Source organism: Gouania willdenowi, chromosome 5 (assembly GCF_900634775.1).
Source record: "Gouania willdenowi chromosome 5, fGouWil2.1, whole genome shotgun sequence".
NCBI classification, from domain to species: domain Eukaryota; kingdom Metazoa; phylum Chordata; class Actinopteri; order Blenniiformes; family Gobiesocidae; genus Gouania; species Gouania willdenowi.
In genome coordinates, this window is record NC_041048.1 from 20,968,889 (window position 1) to 20,987,601 (window position 18,713).

General features: G+C 39.6%; 1 protein-coding gene across 1 annotated transcript in view; it reads right to left on the reverse strand.

Annotated features, from left to right (window-relative positions):
- Positions 1–5,740: 5,740 nt before the first annotated feature.
- Positions 5,741–18,713, reverse strand: part of c1ql4b (complement component 1, q subcomponent-like 4b) — a 28,566-nt gene continuing 15,593 nt past the window's right edge. Inside the window, exon 4 of the mRNA XM_028446577.1 lies at positions 5,741–9,286. Coding sequence (XP_028302378.1) covers positions 9,107–9,286 — 180 coding nt within the window. The 3' untranslated portion in view covers positions 5,741–9,106. The remainder of the gene's footprint in view (positions 9,287–18,713) is intronic.

Sequence of the window (18,713 nt, forward strand, 5' to 3'; positions counted from 1 at the left end):
TAAAAAAAAAAAAACTCTAGGTGATTTCAGAAACACAAACTAATCCTATCCCTTCTCAGTGGGAGGATGCAGAGGTTTGTAGGGAGAACATGCAAACTCAAAACAAAAAAATCCCAGTAATAATTCGAGCCAGCTTTTTTTTTTTTTTTTTTTTTTTTTTGTGTTTCTTTTAAATAACATGTTAATTTTTCATTTATTTAGTCAACTGTTCTTCTTGACATGTTTTGGCTATTACTGTTGCAACCACACATCATCAGTAGGGTAAAACTAACCTGTCTCATGATGACGGTCTAATCCCAGCTCACTTTCATTTTGTCACATCTCCTGACATGTTTTGACTGTCAGGAGATGTCTAAATAAATGAGAGCTTAACATATTATTCAAAACAAAGACAAAGACTAAGTTTCTGTTTTTTTTTTTTTTGTTTTTTTTAATTAATTAATTTATTTTTGAAGAATTTTTAAGTGAACACAAGTTTTATTTTACATTACGTCACTTTATATGCATTAAATAAATTATTACAGATTAACTTGACTTGGTAGGGTGTTCCAAAGTTCAATAAAAGGTTATTTACCTCTACTGAGAAAATGACTTTTCGGGAAATTTTCAGTTTCACGTAAGACTTGTGATTTAAAAATAGGCATGAGGTAGTTAAACAATGTGAAATTAGTGCATATGTGGGTTTTTTTTCTTGTGCCAAGTAAATATAGCAAGATTTATGTGAACAATGAATATCTTGTTCTCAATTTTATTGATAAAGCATCAATTAAAACAACAACACCGTCATCTCGTGGCATTTATCACATGCATCCGTTTGTGATCCAGTGGTGACGATAAGTGGTCACATTATTGTGTCTAATTTCATTCTCTATTAATTACAGTTCCTATTTGTGCTGCTGAGTGAAGGATTCCATTCTCATTGAGTATCCTAGTGAAGGTTCATGGTTTTATGTTGTTTGTCACTGTTACTGTTAGAGCTATAGGCAACATAAGCCAAAAAATCATGTCTAAATTTTTTCTCAATTAAGTTTAATCAGAAAGACGATTCTGGGTCAAAAGTTACTTGTGCAAAAACGTAGCAGCTGCACAACATCGACATGTTAAGTTGCTTTAGTGTTTTCCTGTCATAGGGGGAGAGAACCTGTGAGTGAGTTATGCAGCGTGGCTTGTTTCAGGGCAGGAGACTGGATAGACTTCCTGGTCTTGGTTGCAGCCGCAGTTGAACACACTCTGGGGCGAGTTCACAAAGATCTGAAAAAAAGGGTGGTAATCCAGTTGCTTCCTGAAATCCTTCAATGACAGTTTCCTCACCTGCTGTGTGGAATTCACTAAGATTGCAGCAATCATTAGTGCAGGAGCAGAACTGGCGCAGACCGCCCTTAAGTAAAGTAAAATTTGAGGCAGATGGACTTCTCTGTCCGCTGCACAAACATTTAATAATGTAGAAAATAAAAAAAAATAAGCAGTTTTAATTTTTTGTTTTTTTAAAACAACTTTAAAACCTAAAGATATTTTTCCCCCTAATTTAATGTGGGTACTCCCTCAGGACCATTAACTTTGCTCTGATCAGTGTCTGAAAAAAGGCAGATTTGGACAGAAACCGTCCTATTGATCTGCCATTGATCTGAGTTAATACAGCAAGTCTGTCAATCAGTGTGCATTTTTTGAAGATGAACTACTGACCATAATCCAGTAGGTATGAACAGTGCCGTGTCACACACACTCTCATATGTGAACATTGCGCCACTAGTGATCACTGCGTAAATTACGCATTTAATCCGCTGATTCTGGCCTAACATCAACACGACATGAGACTTTGACGGTCAAAACATGGAGAGAAAGACACAGACTGGAGCAGTGCTTCGGAAGCTACATCGATCCATGGTCATAGCCATATATCCATCTCTGCGCACAACCAACTTCCAACCTCTCTTTTTTCTCTCTCTCTTTCTCACACACACACACACAGAAACACACACACACACAACTGGAGCCCTTTTTTCCTCTCCGCTGTATTTTCTGTCAACTGCGTATGTGTCTGCACCTGCTTCTCAGTTGTACAATTTTTTTGTACTAACACAATCACCACAAACAGTTCCAGATTTCATGAATTGCCTACTATGCATATTCATTAGAGGGAAACTCACTAAATGGAATGAGGGTGCTTTCTGACGCGCTGAAGACGTGCAGTCCTGATTCCCTGGGCTTTTACTCCTTATTAGTGCGTGGAGTGACAATTGCACACATTTTAATACCACTAAACCTTTTCTGAATCAGTCCTTTTTTGTACCGTACCGCTGCTGTTAGAGAAAGATATTAGAGGTGCTATAACCTTTAGTGAGAACTAAAGCATCCTTGGACTGTTTTATTTTAGGCCTCTCAGAGACCCATCCAAAATGGGATCAAGAAACAACAGCACTATTCTCTTTTTCTTTTTTGTAATTTTTTTTTTTTTTTTTTTTTTTTTTTTTTAAGAGAGATTGAAAAAATCAGTAGGTATAACAATTCTGAGGTGATCAAGAAAAGTGCGCATCAGACATGAAGAATGACCTTTTCAATGGTCTTCACCCAGTGTGTGTGTGTGGTGTGTGTGCGTGTGTGTGTGTGTGCGTGTGTGTGTGTGTGTGTGTGTGTGTGTGTGTGTGTGTGTGTGTGTGTGTGTGTGTGTGTGTGTGTGTGTGTGTGTGTGTGTGCGTGTGTGTGTGTGTGTGTGTGTCTGAATTTTATATGGCCCAGACTAATTTGAGAGATGTACAGACAACACGAGCAGAGCAGACCTCCTTGAGCTGGTATTCCTCTGACTCCTGGTGTGTTTGGATTTTCTAATGCGTTAGGGTGTGTGTATCCATATCTGTGTGTGTGTGTGTGTGTGTGTGTGTGTGTGTGTGTGTGTGTGTGTGTGTGTGTGTGTGTGTGTGTGTGTGTGTGTGTGTGTGTGGTGCAGCAGTCTGGGCTGAAGGAGAGAAGAGAGAGAGAGTGAGGCCTATTGATTATTTTAATCCTTCTATTTGTGAGTCTGTGATCCTCTCGGTTCAGCCCTGCACAGGGGGATTGCTAATGGGCCTGAACGCTTCCCCCCTCAGCCCTCTCCCTGTCCAATTAACGCTGGAATCTGTGAGCAGGGAGCACTGGGACTGCACATCCCCTCCAACTCCCCCTCTAGTCCAGCTGCATTGCTCATCTGTATAAAATTCAACAAGAATCTCATATTTTGTAGAAGAAATTTTTTTTTTTACTTTTAATTAAATGTCCAATTCTTTATTTTCATCCCTGGGAGGTGAGAACTCCTCCACATGTTATAGTGTTTCATTTTGTCGAGTCCAAAAGCCACAGGACTTATAATGAGAATACTATTTTTAAACATTCTACTGGAACTTTCAGCATGACAGAGCTCAGACATTTCAGCGAGCACTTTCTCATCAACTTGCTGCATGCTAAGCTCTCCTAAATTTAAATATTAGTTACAGATGCCGACAAAGTGGTGTCACATACATGCATTTTAAAATGCCACATTCTAATAATAATAATAATAATAATAATAATAATAATAATAGTAAAGTTAACACCAAGAACCATCCTCTATCTCACTGAGCTAATTGACACATAGAAATATCATTAGATAACATAACATGTAGTGTCACAAATTAAATAAGTCGGCCAGTCATCTGCATTCAAGGCAGTAGTTGTTAGCGTTTGAAGGCAGATTTTTAAATGGCTGTCAAATATTCAACTATTAAGACAAAAATCTGGAAATACACAAAATGCATCTAGACAGCATGGAAATGTTGGTAAGTTGTTATTAACAATGATTTATTGGCTCCATATGGGAAAAATAAATACATTAAATGCATTATTAATATTGGAAGCATATTTTGATTTACTTTTAGTCATTACTTTAGTCACAAAAATGCATGGAGGAGAAGAGGAAGAGAAGAAGTTTCCTCATACCATCCAAAAACATGTACAGTATCGAGATTAAACATAGCAGAGAATATGTGTGTGAGGTTATATTTTCACTGGCTTTTATTTATTTGTTTGTCTGTTAGCATGATTACGTCAAAAGTTGGATTTTACATTTTTTTTTTTGACCAAAGATAGACCTTACGCCAAGGAAAATTCAAGTATTAAATCAATGAAAAAAATTGATATATTTCATCATTGGTGAAATTAAAAAAAAAAAAAAAAAATCTTGGTTTTTAAATGACAGAATTTTAATGAAATTTGACTCAGTTATGTTGGGTTGGTTTCTCAATGATCTGACAGAGTTTCATTCAGATCACTGATCCAGATAACTGTGATTATTTAACAGAGTAGATTTAGCGGTTGGGGCAGGTTTGCGCTCTGAGGGGCGGATTTACTAAGATCTGAAATAAAGGGTGGTAATCCAGTTGCTTCCCTAAATCCTTCAGTGACGCAGTTTCCTCACTTGCTGCGCGGAATTCACTAAGATTGCAGCAATCATTGGTGCACGAGCAGAACTGGTGCAGACCACTCTTATTTAAATGAGCATTTTGCTCATTCAATGTGGAGAGTTAAATTTGTGGCAAATGGACTTCTCTGTCTGCTGCACAAACATTAAATAATGTAGAAAATTAAATAAACAAGTACAAATCTTGTCTTTCTATATTTTATTTTTTTTTAAACAACAACTTTAAAACCTAATGATATTCAACGCTGCTCAACATTGGCATGCTTTTGGCTTTCAGTCCGCAGTTTGGGGCTGTGTGATTCTTACACTGTTCAAAATAATCAACCTCAAAATAAATAAATCGTGCCATATAAATAATTGTATATGTTACATAATTCTATAGGCATAAAAAATAGATATGGGTTAGGGTAAGGGTTAGAGTAAGTCTGAATGCGATTGGTTTATTGAACGTTGAGCGCAGCCCCGTACTGCAGGCTGCAGTCAGGGGCTTCTTGGTCTGAGCAGTACTGTATCACGCACACTCTCATATGTCACCATTGTACCATCGGTGATCATGCGTAAATTACACATCTGATCTGCTGATTCTGGCCTGACATCAACACGTGTTTCTATTCTTTGACAGTTGGGTTGGTGGTGCACCCTAGCCAATTCAATTACTTTCATGCTGTTTGTTAGGTTATAGGTTAAAATCCCAATGCTGCTCCTTTTGCAGTTGTTTTTTTTTTTTTTTAATTATGTTCCTGTTAGTCGTGTTTAATTGTTTAGTATTCATTTGTGAGTTCTCAGTTCTCTGTTTTGTGTTTGATGTCAACAGTTCCCTGTGTTTCTTCACTCGCTGTCCTGTCTGTATGTTGAGAGGAATTGAGAAGTCCTATCCTACCTCATGTTTCCCCTCAGGTGTTCTTCATCACCTAAATACCTTCCTCACTACTTGAAATGTGTCTGAACACTGTGTGGGTTCGGCTACAGTCTTAATGTCTTCTGCCTTTCAGTGGGCTTCCTAGATGTTTGTATTGTTTCTAGTTCGGTCAGCTTATATTTGCATTTTGTTGGGTTCTAGAGTTGGAATCTTGCTGTGTTATTTCCTCCCAAACTGATGCGTCATCCTCCTCACGAACGTGTCAGGCAGAAAGCTGTAATTTTTAACTTTTTTTTATTATTGTTCTTTAAGGTTCTCAGAGGGGAGAGAAAGATCCACATTGATTTCTTATTTAACAGGTACACACATCTCAGCTTGCGAAGTACAAGGACAACACTGAATCCGTACAGCTCACCAACAAAGGGAACAGTGTCAGGAAACACACACACAGTAGAAAGCAGCATGGCCACTCAGAGGAAACATCAGCCTACAATATAGAGAATGGATTCTCAAACACGGCACAAAAGAAAGGGGAAGATTTCACATCCAAAGATTCACTGGAAATAGTCATGCCTCCCAGCCGGACCCATACCACCTAATGACAGAACGAAAGGTTTCAAAGCACAGTTTTAATATTTTCATATACTGTTCTGAAGCTTTCCACTTCCTTGGTGGCCTTGGCCTTAAATTGGTCACACCACCACAGTTATAACTTCTGTGAGTACAGATTTTGATTCATACTGTCACATGCGTCCACTTTTTTGTTTCTACCACGCAGAATAAATCTTCATCTAAGTGTGAGGGAAGCTTTTATTTACAGGAGTGAGTTACTTCCAGCAACATAAAAAGATTCACAGTCTGTCTGCAGCTCAGGGAGGAAGAAAAAGAGGAGGAAATCCTTTTTCCTTACAATGATTAAATCAACTTTTTCATATCACTTTGATTCGATGAGGGAAATCAAAAGGTAAAATTGATAGTATAAGGCACAGTGAACCTGTAGGTGTGACATATGGCAGTGAATCTTTGACAACAGTCAGCAGCAGCAGCAGCAGCTCAGAAACATGGTAACATGATACATTCACAGTCAAATCAGATAAATAGTTTTACATTATGGGAAATGCATTAATTTTCTCTCAGATTACTATTGACACTGTTTGAACCCGTTTATGAACACTGTACGTACCAACCTTGGAGTATGTATACAGACTTTTGATTTGACACACAGCTTTGAATCATCAATCAGCTCATTGAGGGTGAAGCATGGACACATGTGCCTTCGAGTTTGCTTGAGTGTGTTTGCACGCACATGGCTTCTATTCATGTAAGACACACACCACAAAAATATAATTGGACGTAAACACACTCACCAAATACAGCAGACATGGGCAAGTGGTGGCCCACGGGCCTGATGGGGCCCTCAGACTGATTTTGTGTGGTCCCCCACATTTTTTTTTAATGACAAAAACACACAACGTGACTCCAAAAATACACAAAGCCATCCATCTTCTGCCGCTCTTCTGCCGTTGGTTCGCGGGGCAGCATCCTTAACAGAGAAGCTCAGACTTCCCTCTCCCTGGTCACTTTGTCCAGCTCTTCCCGGGGTGATCCCGAGGCGGTCCCAGGCCAACCGTGACACATAGTCTCTCCAGCATGTCCTGGGTCTTCCTCTAGGTCTTCTCAGGGATGTGCCCTAAACGCCTCACCAGGGAGACATCCGCCACCATGAATCGCCACCTTAACCTGGTGGAAGGGTTTGAGTACTGTACCTGAATGATCCTGGGAGCTATATTGTCAGGGGCTTAATGCCCTTGGTAGGGTCTCCCAAGGAAAACAGGACCCAGGTGACGGGTCAGACCAAGGGCAGTTCGAAAGCCACATGATGAGAAAACAGTGAAGGAAGTACAAGTTGCTCAGATTGCTGCTACCGGGGCCCCACCCTGTAGCCAGGCCTCAGGTTCGAGCTCCAGGATGAATGTCTGGTGGCCAGGTTTCTGCCCATGGGCCCCGGCCAGGTACAGCCTGAAAGGATGGCGTGGGCACAGCCTGAAAGGATGATGTGGGGGCCCGCCTTCCCGTAGGCTCACCACCCGCAGAAGGGATCTTATAGAGTTGGTGCGATGTGGATTGGGCGGCAGGCCAAGGTAGAAGCCTTGGCAATCTGATCCCCGGCTACAGAAGCTAGCTTTAGGGACGTGGAAATACACGAAAGCAACTGAAAAAAAACAACAGAAAATAACTAATTTGTTTTTTTCTTGTATTAATACTCATAATGATCATATTTTTAAATTTTGATTCTGTGGCCATCGGATTGGACTATCATATTTGTGGCACCCACTGTGGTAAAAGCTGTATTTCATCTGAAACTTCATCTGAAATACAGTAACACAAAGAGTGTGGAAAAACTGACTTTAAACTCAATCTTATTGATAATATTACTGGTTTCAAGCTGTATGTTTCTTATGAATATTTTCCTGAAGTACATTACTTTTAAAAACAATATGAATGTCATTCTTTGCAACTATTATGTTTTTTGTGACCTAACGGCTGAGCCTGTACAGAGACCCTAGCTCACAGGATGTGAGGATGAATTGCCGACCTATCAGTTCACTCAGGGCCTGATTTCCTAAATGTTTGCATACGTACAAACATGTGCTAACTTCAGATCATGCACTGTAGTACTGTACAGTGTAAGCACAGTACATATACTCAGGATTGCGTCTGTCAAATAAGCAAACAAACACAAGAAACAATTATAGTGTGTTAGCCACTAACAAATATTTGACCTGGGCGTATACAAAGACACTAAATAATAGGAGAACATTCAGATGATCAGTTTGCGTATATTTACTTTGCACGTTAGACAGGCAGGTCTTAACTTTCACAGCTTTACTCACAGATGGCTGCAGTTGTTGTTGGAACAGGGATGTAGGGGAAAAGGTGATCAAGTCAGTATTTCTGGAATGAATGTATCAAAAATAATATATCTTGTGTTGACTCTATATGCTATTCTTTTTGTTTTGCCTACAGCCTCCCATATTGTGTTTCTCCAGCTTAAATTTACATTTGTTTTCTGTGATTTGAGAAAATGTTTATTCTCCTTTTGCACTAACACTTCCAACATTTCATTTTGCTCATGTGGCCTGTCTGCCTTCCCACATTCTTCATGTTGAACGCCATAACACAATCATGTGCAATGTAATTGCATGTGCACTTAATTCAGCTCTTTATTTGGGTAAAGCAGGCCCTGTGTGTTTTAAAGAACTGTTACCAACAACTTGACCCACCCCTTTGTCTCATTCCAAACCAAGTCAAACAGGCCTTTACAGGACAAACACACAAACACACACTCACACAGAACACCACATAGCAAACACAGGCATACAATTTATAATCAGGAAGCTGTCCGTATTATCAGCTGTGATCAATACACTTTCTTGTTTGGTGTCGGTGGTAACAATGAAAATCCATTTCACAGTGAGGATGAGAGGCTGGAGGCAGATCTGCACACACAAACAGTCAATTTCTGAGCGGTGACAGGAATGGTCATCCTGTCTCAGAGCAACCACACACAAGAAATTACTCTGTGAATCTATGAGTGTGTGTGTCTGTGTGTGCGCGTGAGCCCATGCACAAACTTGCCATGCTGACACATGGCAGAGAATAACACAGGGTGAACAAGGGGCAATTACTTTACATACATTACAGGTTATATTTTTTACACAATATAAGATATATGTTCTGAAAGTTGTGTTTGATGGGGAAAGAAGATAACTGTTTTTTCTGGATTTGAGATAGACCATAAGTAAAAGAATATACTGTCAGTCGGCGTAGACGAGGAAGCCAGAGAAAGTGCTATATTTGTTGGTGTTTCCCCCGTGAACTTTGCCTCCGTCCAGCTGCACACAGACTTCATCCCCTACGTCCAGGTGCAGGATGACGCTGTTGGAGGCATAGTCGTAGTTTTGATCTGCATCTTGAGCGATTGCACTGGCTCTCACCTGTGATGACAAAATAAATACAGGTGAGAAGTTTAAAAGCAAGAATGGGCAACTGTTATCACAATGAGGCCTCAAAAATGAAATGTCTAATCCAAGGGTAACATTATTAACATTCATGTCAGCATTAGTACGTTGGTACTCAAACACAAATCTTAAAGGTCAACACGGAAATTTTTAATAAGACAATGGTCTATTTGTTATATTCGGTCAAACCATCATCATGTTATATATAACAAAATGTCATTTTCATTCAAAACGCAAGAAAAAACTAAAATAAAGAAAATTCCATTTCATTTTCTATATAAATTCAAAATTATTTTTAAATAAACCAAAACATCTCTGCAAAACAAGATTATCAAGAGAGGCTAAGGAACCATTTTCTTTTTAAACAGAGACATACAATATATGTTCCATATGTATATATATATATATATATATATATATATATATATATATATATATATATATATATATCTCAAAAATGGAGCGAAAATTTATTGCTGTTCTCATGAATTCAAAAACTAACATGCTAAAATAGTTTAACAAAAAAATCCACTCCTCCATAGAATCTTTTGGCAAACAAATATATCAAGATTTTAACTTTAATGGCACACTTGGTGTGATGTCGGGTAAGGGCACTGATGCTACTAGTACTAATTTGTGAGTCGACTGTGGTGCTTGGTCTTCATTCAATCTGGGCTCCAAGTTGTGTAAAAGTATTAACAAACCGCTTTTTCCCTTGAAAACACAGTCTGATCACTGTTGTTACACCTGACGCAAACAACCCTCCGATATATCCGCAGTTTGGACAGCACTTGGCAGGGAGAACAGACTGGGTCATTAAGGACATTACCTTTGTCATGACCTGGGAATTGAGCTTGGTCTGCAACAAAAGTACAAGGTGTGAACCACTACACTATCTGAAAGTTAAAAAAAAAAAAAAAAAAAATGAAAGTAAAAAGTAAGGTGCTGTTCACACTGAATGGGCTGCAAGGAGTTTGTGATGTATCAGTTAAAATACTTAACCGCAACACAGACTCGCTACATAGAACGCATGTTGAGTTAAAGAGTAGCTAAACCCCTGCTTTCTGCTGACCTGCCACTAGGGGGGAAATTCAAAAACTGCCTTGATTATGGGCGTTACTACTGACTCAGTAAGACACAACAAAATACAGCAACCACACACACACAATCCCCACGTGAAGCTGCACCCACGCACACACAACACTACGGACACGATCACTGGAATGCTGCTTATACACACAGAGGATGACATCTACATTGACAGTAAAATAACAGGCCACAAAAACAATTCACAACACGACATCATACTCGCAGGAAAATGGGGCTACTGAGCAATTAAAAGATCATTACAGCATCACAGTAAAAGACAGTAAAAGGATAAAACTACTATAAATAAATAAATAATCAGCCAATAGTAAAATTAAATTGTAATAGCCAGTGTTCAACCCTTAGGCCAGTAACTCTGCCATTTTACAACTAAAAATTAAAATACTTCAACTAAAATGTTAAAAGTTGGACAGGATAAATCAACAGCACCACTTAATACACAGGCGTAACTATCGACGGTGCAACCGGTGCAGTGCACCAGGGCCCCAGTGCCGTAAGGGGCCCATGAAGGAAGGAAAAATGTCCAGCACTGTCCAGAAGTGCCAGATATGCCCTTGTTTTTGTCAGTGGAATAGCTCAGGGCGCGTCATTAAGGGAACACTTAGTGGCGGAAATGGGAGGGGGAGGGGGAAATGACAATTTATAGAATCACCTTGATACCTGTCAGTCATTATAGTCAGAAAAGCCAAGCAGCGGTGCTGTTTTTGGCTGCGCGCTATTCTCCCCTGTACTTAAGTCAGTCACTGTGCGCCTTCATCCCAGTTCCGCATTCTGGGTGGAGCGGCTCTGAAATGTGGGCGTTCCCATTCAAATCTGGTCTTGCGCGTATTCTCCCGTCTGCTTAAGTTATTTTCCTCTTACGCGCTTCTGAACCTGGAATAAGTGCAGCGCCCCAATAAGGTGAAACATTATATTGCACTAGAAGTATGGACTTAGTTACAATTAAAGCCACACACACTCATAATATTGCAGAGGAGACTTCCAGAAATAATCTATCCTAACTGACACTCTCATACTGTCATGAGAGTGGTGGGAGTCACCCAAGGCTTGGCCATCATCGCTTCTAATATGTTCACATTTACCAGTTCTATACGAGAAAAAATGTGTTGCATTTAATTATTATCCGTGCCACTGCCGTCCACTCCTTGTCCTGGAAGGCGGTGCGTCGCGGAGCTGATGTGTGTGTGCCGCGGTGCACGCGTCGGTAAAAGAAACTTTGACATTTGTCAGACTGATGCTCAACTATTTTAACACTGTGTATAACGTAAAGCCACAGTTTGATCCACTACAAGAGTAAATAACAAATGAAACATTGATGACAGATGATGATGATGATGACGGCTAATACACGCTGATAATTTCTGAATGCAGAAATGTTACTAAAATCAGGCTTTCAACACAAACAAATGTTATCTGGCGTTAATATGAGGTTAAAAGAGAGATTTTAACTGTGGCTCAGACAGAAAAATGTGTTCACCCTGCAGTAATCTGATGAAATCAACCTGTTACATTGTTTATCAACAAAGGCGATTCAAATTAAAAGTGTGCTTTATCGTTTTCATCGATTTCATCATGGCCCAGTCCAGCGCTTTTTTACGCGTCTGCATACCTACAGTTACGCGCTTCTCTCCTGCGCGTATTCTCCAGTTCAGGCTACTGACACGCCCAATGCGCGTAAATCAACCAAAAGCATCTGTGAATATAGGCGTTCTGAAGCAAAAGAGGCGTTAAGTCCAGACGGGAGACTAGGGCCCAAAGAATGTGTGTGTGTGTGCGTAGGTGTGTGTTTTATTATGTTCTTGTATGTATTTTGGAGTCAATTTGTATGTTTTGGTTGTCATATAGTGTATTTTTCTGTCATTTAGTGTAATTCAGTTATTTGAGTCATTTTGTGTACTTTATTTTCAATGTGTGTTTTTCTGTCATTTTCTGTATTTTTGTTGTTGTGGTTTTGAGCCATTGTGTGTTCTTTTCATTATGTGTGTTTTCTGCCAAACTAAATATTCTCCTAGAATTTTAATAGCTTCATCTGTTATCATCTTATCCCTGTGTCCCACCCACAGCCAGTTTGTTCATGTGATCTGGATACTGATATGCTGGTGTAATGACATCAGCTCCAATGCCTTCCTGCCCACTGGCTAGATAAATGAGATGTGCAGTGATCTTTGGCCACAAGCCTCCATCTGAGAGCACAACCTTTCTTAGGCCCTATCAATTTCTTCCAGAGGATTGTCGTTGTCACCCCTGATCCACCTGTTGTAGTGGACAGTCTGGGAGAAACAAAACCATTAATTTTGTCTGACAGAAAACACAAAGGCGCACACACACGCACACGCACACGCACGCACGCACACACACACACACACACACACACTAATTAACACAGATTGCTTGCTGTATTAAAAGGCTGAAAAAGACAGCGTGAAAAAAATTGAAACATGCTATTTCATTGATTCTGTCAGGGGTGCGGCTGGCTCTGTGTGGACTGTGTGTGTGTGTGTGTGTGTGTGTGTGTGTGTGTGTGTGTGTGTGTGCGTGTGCGTCTGGTCTGGTGGAATCTCCCTCACCTGCCGACTTAGGCGCTGATTTACTAAAGGTCTGAGGCTGTAAAAGCGTGCACAAATGTCACTATGCATGTTGATAGACGCACAAGGATTGCATCTGTCAAGCACACAATCCTTTAGCATGTTCAATCTGATGGATATGCCATGTGCAAAATATTTGTGCGAAGAAGACGTAAATACATTAATGTAACATATGCAATCAAAGTTGTGAAACCAGGAAATGCATAATGTTTAGCACATCCCAAAGAGTGGTGGTAAGTAACTGTCACAGCTTTTAGAGTGATGAAGTGAATTCATTTTGTAGGCTTTTTTATTGAGAAAATATTGCGCATCCAAAGAATTTAAGCCCGCAAGAGGTTTTGCATACTTAATTTGCTAATAAATTAGTGACAAAAATGAATCATCAATAACATTTTTCAAAGGCTTTACTTCCTAATATCTGCTGTGATATGATCAGCATGGCCTGTTAAACATTTAACATTATTTCAGAGCTGAATGAGCTCTTACTGAGGTTCACTGCTGGCTCCCTTTCCGCTTCTTCCGTCCAGCAGATTTATCTTAGCAACACCCCTGAATAATAAGGGAGGTTGATCCAGCTGAATGACATTAGTGCAATTTGTAGTGCAATGGTACCCAGCCTATTCCTTTGGGGAGAACACACCTTCTGTCCACCCCTTGAATAATATATATTTAAAAAAAAAAAAAAAACAGCCCGAAAAAAACCCCTAACAGTTAATATCTCTGACACAAATGAGTAACAAATATTTTTTTTTTTTCCAGTTTTAGAGTGATCTTCTGAAGTGCATTCTTGTGATGGGTTGTGTATTGCTTTAATATACCAGGTACCAGCCTTAGCAGGGTTTAAGTCAAGTTGAAAGTAACTATCGTAAACAAGTCCGCTACTTGTTGATTTTACTGATCCTTCGCCTTCTTTTGTGTTCGTATCTGCGTCTGAGTCCACTCTGTTCAGTGAGGCTTCTTCTGACAGTCTCCTTTGTTTAATCATTTAGTTTTGTCAGGGTCTTTTTGCTTTTGTTTGTGTTTAGCCCTTATGGTCCTTTAGTTGTTGCTATAAGTCTTAGGCTGCGTCCGAGTAGTCTCTCCTATCTCCTTTCCTATTTACTGTTCCTTAACCCCCGGAAGAGTTTAAGTGTTGGCCATGATAAGGAGCATTCACATTTTCTTTAAGCTGAGAAAAGGCAGTTCAATGCTTCTTTTATAACCTCCTTTAGCCTAGGAAACACTGATGCATCCTTTACGAAAGGAGAATTCCTTGTGACGACAACATTTAAAGGGACACACACACCTGAGCGCTCACGGAAACTCGCGATGACCGACGAAGGATGGAGATCATGTAAGTTACCAGTGCAATGATATGCCTTGAACAACTTTAAATAATCTAAAACCCACATTTTATCATATGTAAGCCATATCATCAGATCACAACTGACAGCCACATTATGTTTTATTCAACATAATTCATATTATTGAGTGGAAGGTGAGTGTGAGCAACCATTCTCAACGTGACGTTCTTTTAATTTCACTTTTGTTCCTTGTAGCCTGGTAACCTCTTTTCCTTTGATTTACATTCAAACCTTGTAATTTTTGTGATTATATCAGTGAAAATGCACTTTTAGTATTTTCAGAAATGTGTAGTTTTTTCACCACGGCAGACGTCACTAACCGTCGCAGCCGTCGGATTATTACGTCACCTGGTGGAAGTGCGTCTCATTGTCAAAACAAACATGATGGCCTTTTCCTAATTCCTCACCTAACACCTTTCATTAACCCTGTGACGTCATCCATGGGGTTATGGAAAAGTTGATAGGAAAGGAGATAGGAGGTGTGGCACTCAGGTGTGGCCCGATACCAATAAAGCCACCCTCACTATTTAGCTGTTACCCTACCTGTGTGCTGCAGTGGTTTTCCCTTCCCTGCCTCCTGCTTTCCCAGTGCCTGCCTTGATTATGGTACTTTGTTTTTGTTTTTTGGAGTACGTTAAAAGGACATTATTACACAACTCTTGCCTCTGACTACTCTGTAACTGGGTCCTTCAACACAAACCTCAACTTTGACAAGTTCTTTTAAGCTAGAGTTTTTATTACAAAGGGCACAGGAAAAGAAACAATTCTATGTTTAAATTTAGGCCACTGTAAACACAATTGGAGCATTTTGGCTCTCAGGAAGCAAATAATCTGACAGGTTGACCTGTAATTGTCTACATAATAAACTGTTTAAAAAACAATCTGTATACTGGTGCGAAAATGATTGCAATAACTCCAGCTTTCATTTCAAGTGTGATCAAAATGCGCTTGTCGTTATGGCATTCCTTCCCTCTATAGGCTTCTCTGCAGAAACATTTCTTTAATGTCGAAAAGGAGAACACTTTTATTCCCCTCCTCTAGACAGAAATAAATCAATACATTACTTTTGTTTTAATTCCACTCACATCACTCCATTAATTGTTGTCTCTTCCTCTGCACATCGTGCCTCCCCCATCATCCATCTACCATTTGCAATGCCACCCCATTTCTATCTCTTCATTCTGGACCCATCTATCCATCTTTTTGTGTCCGCACCTTTAAATAACATGCAGGTCACGCACACATTTGCTCACCCCCGCCATGGCAGTGTTGGCGGGAGCAACAACTAAGTGGGTCCCTGTCCGGTCTAAATCGGATTGATTAACGACGTGCTGCAGTGGCAGGTCTCCTGAGAACCCCCTTACAGACCCCCAAACTCCCCCTCCCACCTTAGTTTTCGTCTTCCAGCCGCGTTGTATCATCTCACACCCCTCCCTGCCTCCAGATGCATCAGGGCAGGCGATACAGGGCTGCAGGCTATAGTAATTGGTAGTCAGACAGCCATGGCAGCTCCTGGTCCTAATAGGTCCTACTCCTCAATAACTCCATGCAATCACAATAAGTGGCGCCACGGCTATGGTGGTTAAATGGAGCCATGAAGGTCCAAATTAGATGTAACACACACGTGCACGCGCACACAGAGACTCACTTACATACATGCACAGTGCATTCCAATAGAAGAAAATCTTCCTTTCCTTGTGTTTTTGAATCTCAAGTGAACACCGGAGACAAAAAACACACGCAGCACATGAGCTATTTTGTTATGTTTATATTGTTGGATCGTTCCATTCTGAACAGACTAAAACTCTCCCCTGAGGAGACCTAATAGGTTTCAGAAAAATATAACAGCAAAGAGATTCTGACACCTTGTACATCCAACATCTGTCAGCACGGCTGAGGAGCAGGATTCCCCTCAGAGTTCATTCAGCTGAGTGATCGGCTGACAGCTGACTGACTACACACAGGCTACGATTACAGTACTCTGATAAACTGAGAGTAAATATTCAGGCCACATTCAGAAACAGTGGAATAATACCATTCAAACCCACACAGTGTGCATGACCAGAAGCATCAGTTCAGACCTGGTGTTTTATGATCTGGGGTTAAGTATGCAAAATTCCAATTCAAATTAATGATTTATTTTGGCAAATACTTCTTTCTTCTACTTTTTTTACACAAATATTTGTTCTTTTTACTCAATACATTTTAAAAACTGCCTTGTTACTTTCTGTCTTTCTCTTTAAGGAGGAAATAAGACAAATGTAAGGAAGAAAATACACAGAGAAAAAATAAAGGTTACCACTGTAAAAGCTGCATTGCCAGGTTTTGTAAATTGTAAACAAGAAGGCGCTTTAGGTGTAATTTTGGTGGGTTTCAGACACTTTGCGAGGGAATCTACCAGCTTTATCTGGCAAGCAGACAGCATCGTCTTGAAATACAGACACAGAGGTAAATAAGTACAAAAAAAATTGATTAACTCACTTATGGACAGTGTTGGGCTGTAACGCGTTGCAAGTAACGCCAACATCACTTTTTACAGTAACTAGTACTGTAACGCAATATTTTTTAAAGAAATAACGCTGTTACCGTTACAGTATGGTGCGTTTGACCGTTTCTTTGCTCGCTGCTGTGTACTTCCTGTTTACAGTGGCGCTACATATTTTCGCGGGATGCCGTGCCAAACACGGTAAAACAGTAGAAGAAGAAGCATTGTCAGTGTGTTTCTGTTTACATCACGTGCGCCAATAATGGCGAGTCAATGCGAGAACAGGACGAGCTTCTCAGAGTGGAAATACGTGTATTATTTTTGTCTCCAAAAGATGCATCAGTGAAGCTAACGCTGCGGCTGGATTTTAACGGACTGTGACTGGGACAGGTCAGCCAAACTATTGCACGGTATGTTGTTGTAAATAAGAAGCCTGTCGCTGCTGCTGAGTCACTGCTAGCAGCAGCTCATTAGCCTGATATGTTTAGCATTGTGTAGCTGAGAAAAATGCTGTGAATTAGTTTTTCCACATTTATTTTTACAAGCATTTTCAACAGCAGAATGTGCACCTGGAATATGCACAGCTTACTTTACATTACTGTGATAAGGCTGAAAAATTACTGTTTTAATTTTGGAGCAGTGGTTTTGTGCTTTAACATCATTTATGGTTGTTTTATAGCAGTTGATCAACAGTGGATTATTATATTATTACAGCACTGATATCAAGCTGTATGGACACAAATGACCCAAAATAAATAATACGTTCTTTAATTCTAAGTAACTCAAAAGTTATTTTTTCCAGTAACGCATTACTTTTTGGTGTAAGTAATCAAAATAGTAACTGAGTTACTATGTGAATGAAGTAACTAGTAATGGTAACTAGTTACTTTTTTTCAGTAACTCGACAACACTGCTCATGGATTTATTAGAGTCAGTTTAGCGTTCTGTTGGTGAATTTAAATGCTAAATGAGGGCTCTGTTTTAATAGTTTTATTTCCATAGGCCACATACTTGAGATGATTTCAGTAAGCGCCATTAAAATCAAACAGTTAATTTAATGCTGATGACAAACCGTGTAAAGTTGTTACTAAATTTGTGCAGAAAGTAGCTTTTGTTTGTCAAAGGTATATTGATACCAAAATTAGAATATCATTAGATGAACAAACATTTTAAGTAAAGCAGAGTTATTGTCATTTTAAAATATTGTGCCTGAGATTATACTGAGTGTAACTGAGCTGTGTGACATTCCACAATAGAAATGTAACTTATTGGAAGACTTCCTTTAGTATTACTTTTTCTTTTTTTTTTTACAAACAACACATGTTGAAAATTAATTTTTGCCTTTGCACTTAAGTACATTTTTGTATTGTTTCTATTTTACTTAAGTAAGAAGTTGAGTCAGTACTCTTACTTTTACCAGAGTACATTTTGACACAAGTACTGATCATTTTACTTCAAGCTGATATCCGGAGGTTTTGAGAAACATTTCGATGTCCCGCCCTCAACAGCCTCACTTCCTCCCCCTGCCTCTGCAATCTACCAGAAGCCACACCTCTACTTTTCTGCACACACAGCGTGGAACATAACAAGGTTTGCTGTTGTGACGCGCAGCTTTGTTTCCGTGCACAGTTCCGGATTCACTCTGATTGACAGTCTCAAAAACAAGAAGTCGAAGCTTATCATTTCCATTTGTATAGGGGTCTATAGGACAAAGGAGGGACTTATATACATTAATGTATATATGGCAGTAGACCATAGTAAATGACTAGTTTGGTATTTTTTGGCATTTCAAAAGAATCATACATAAACATAGATTTCTCAGAAACTCCGGATATCAGCTTTAAGTAAAGAATGCGTCGATTTTTGCCACCAATGGTCATGTG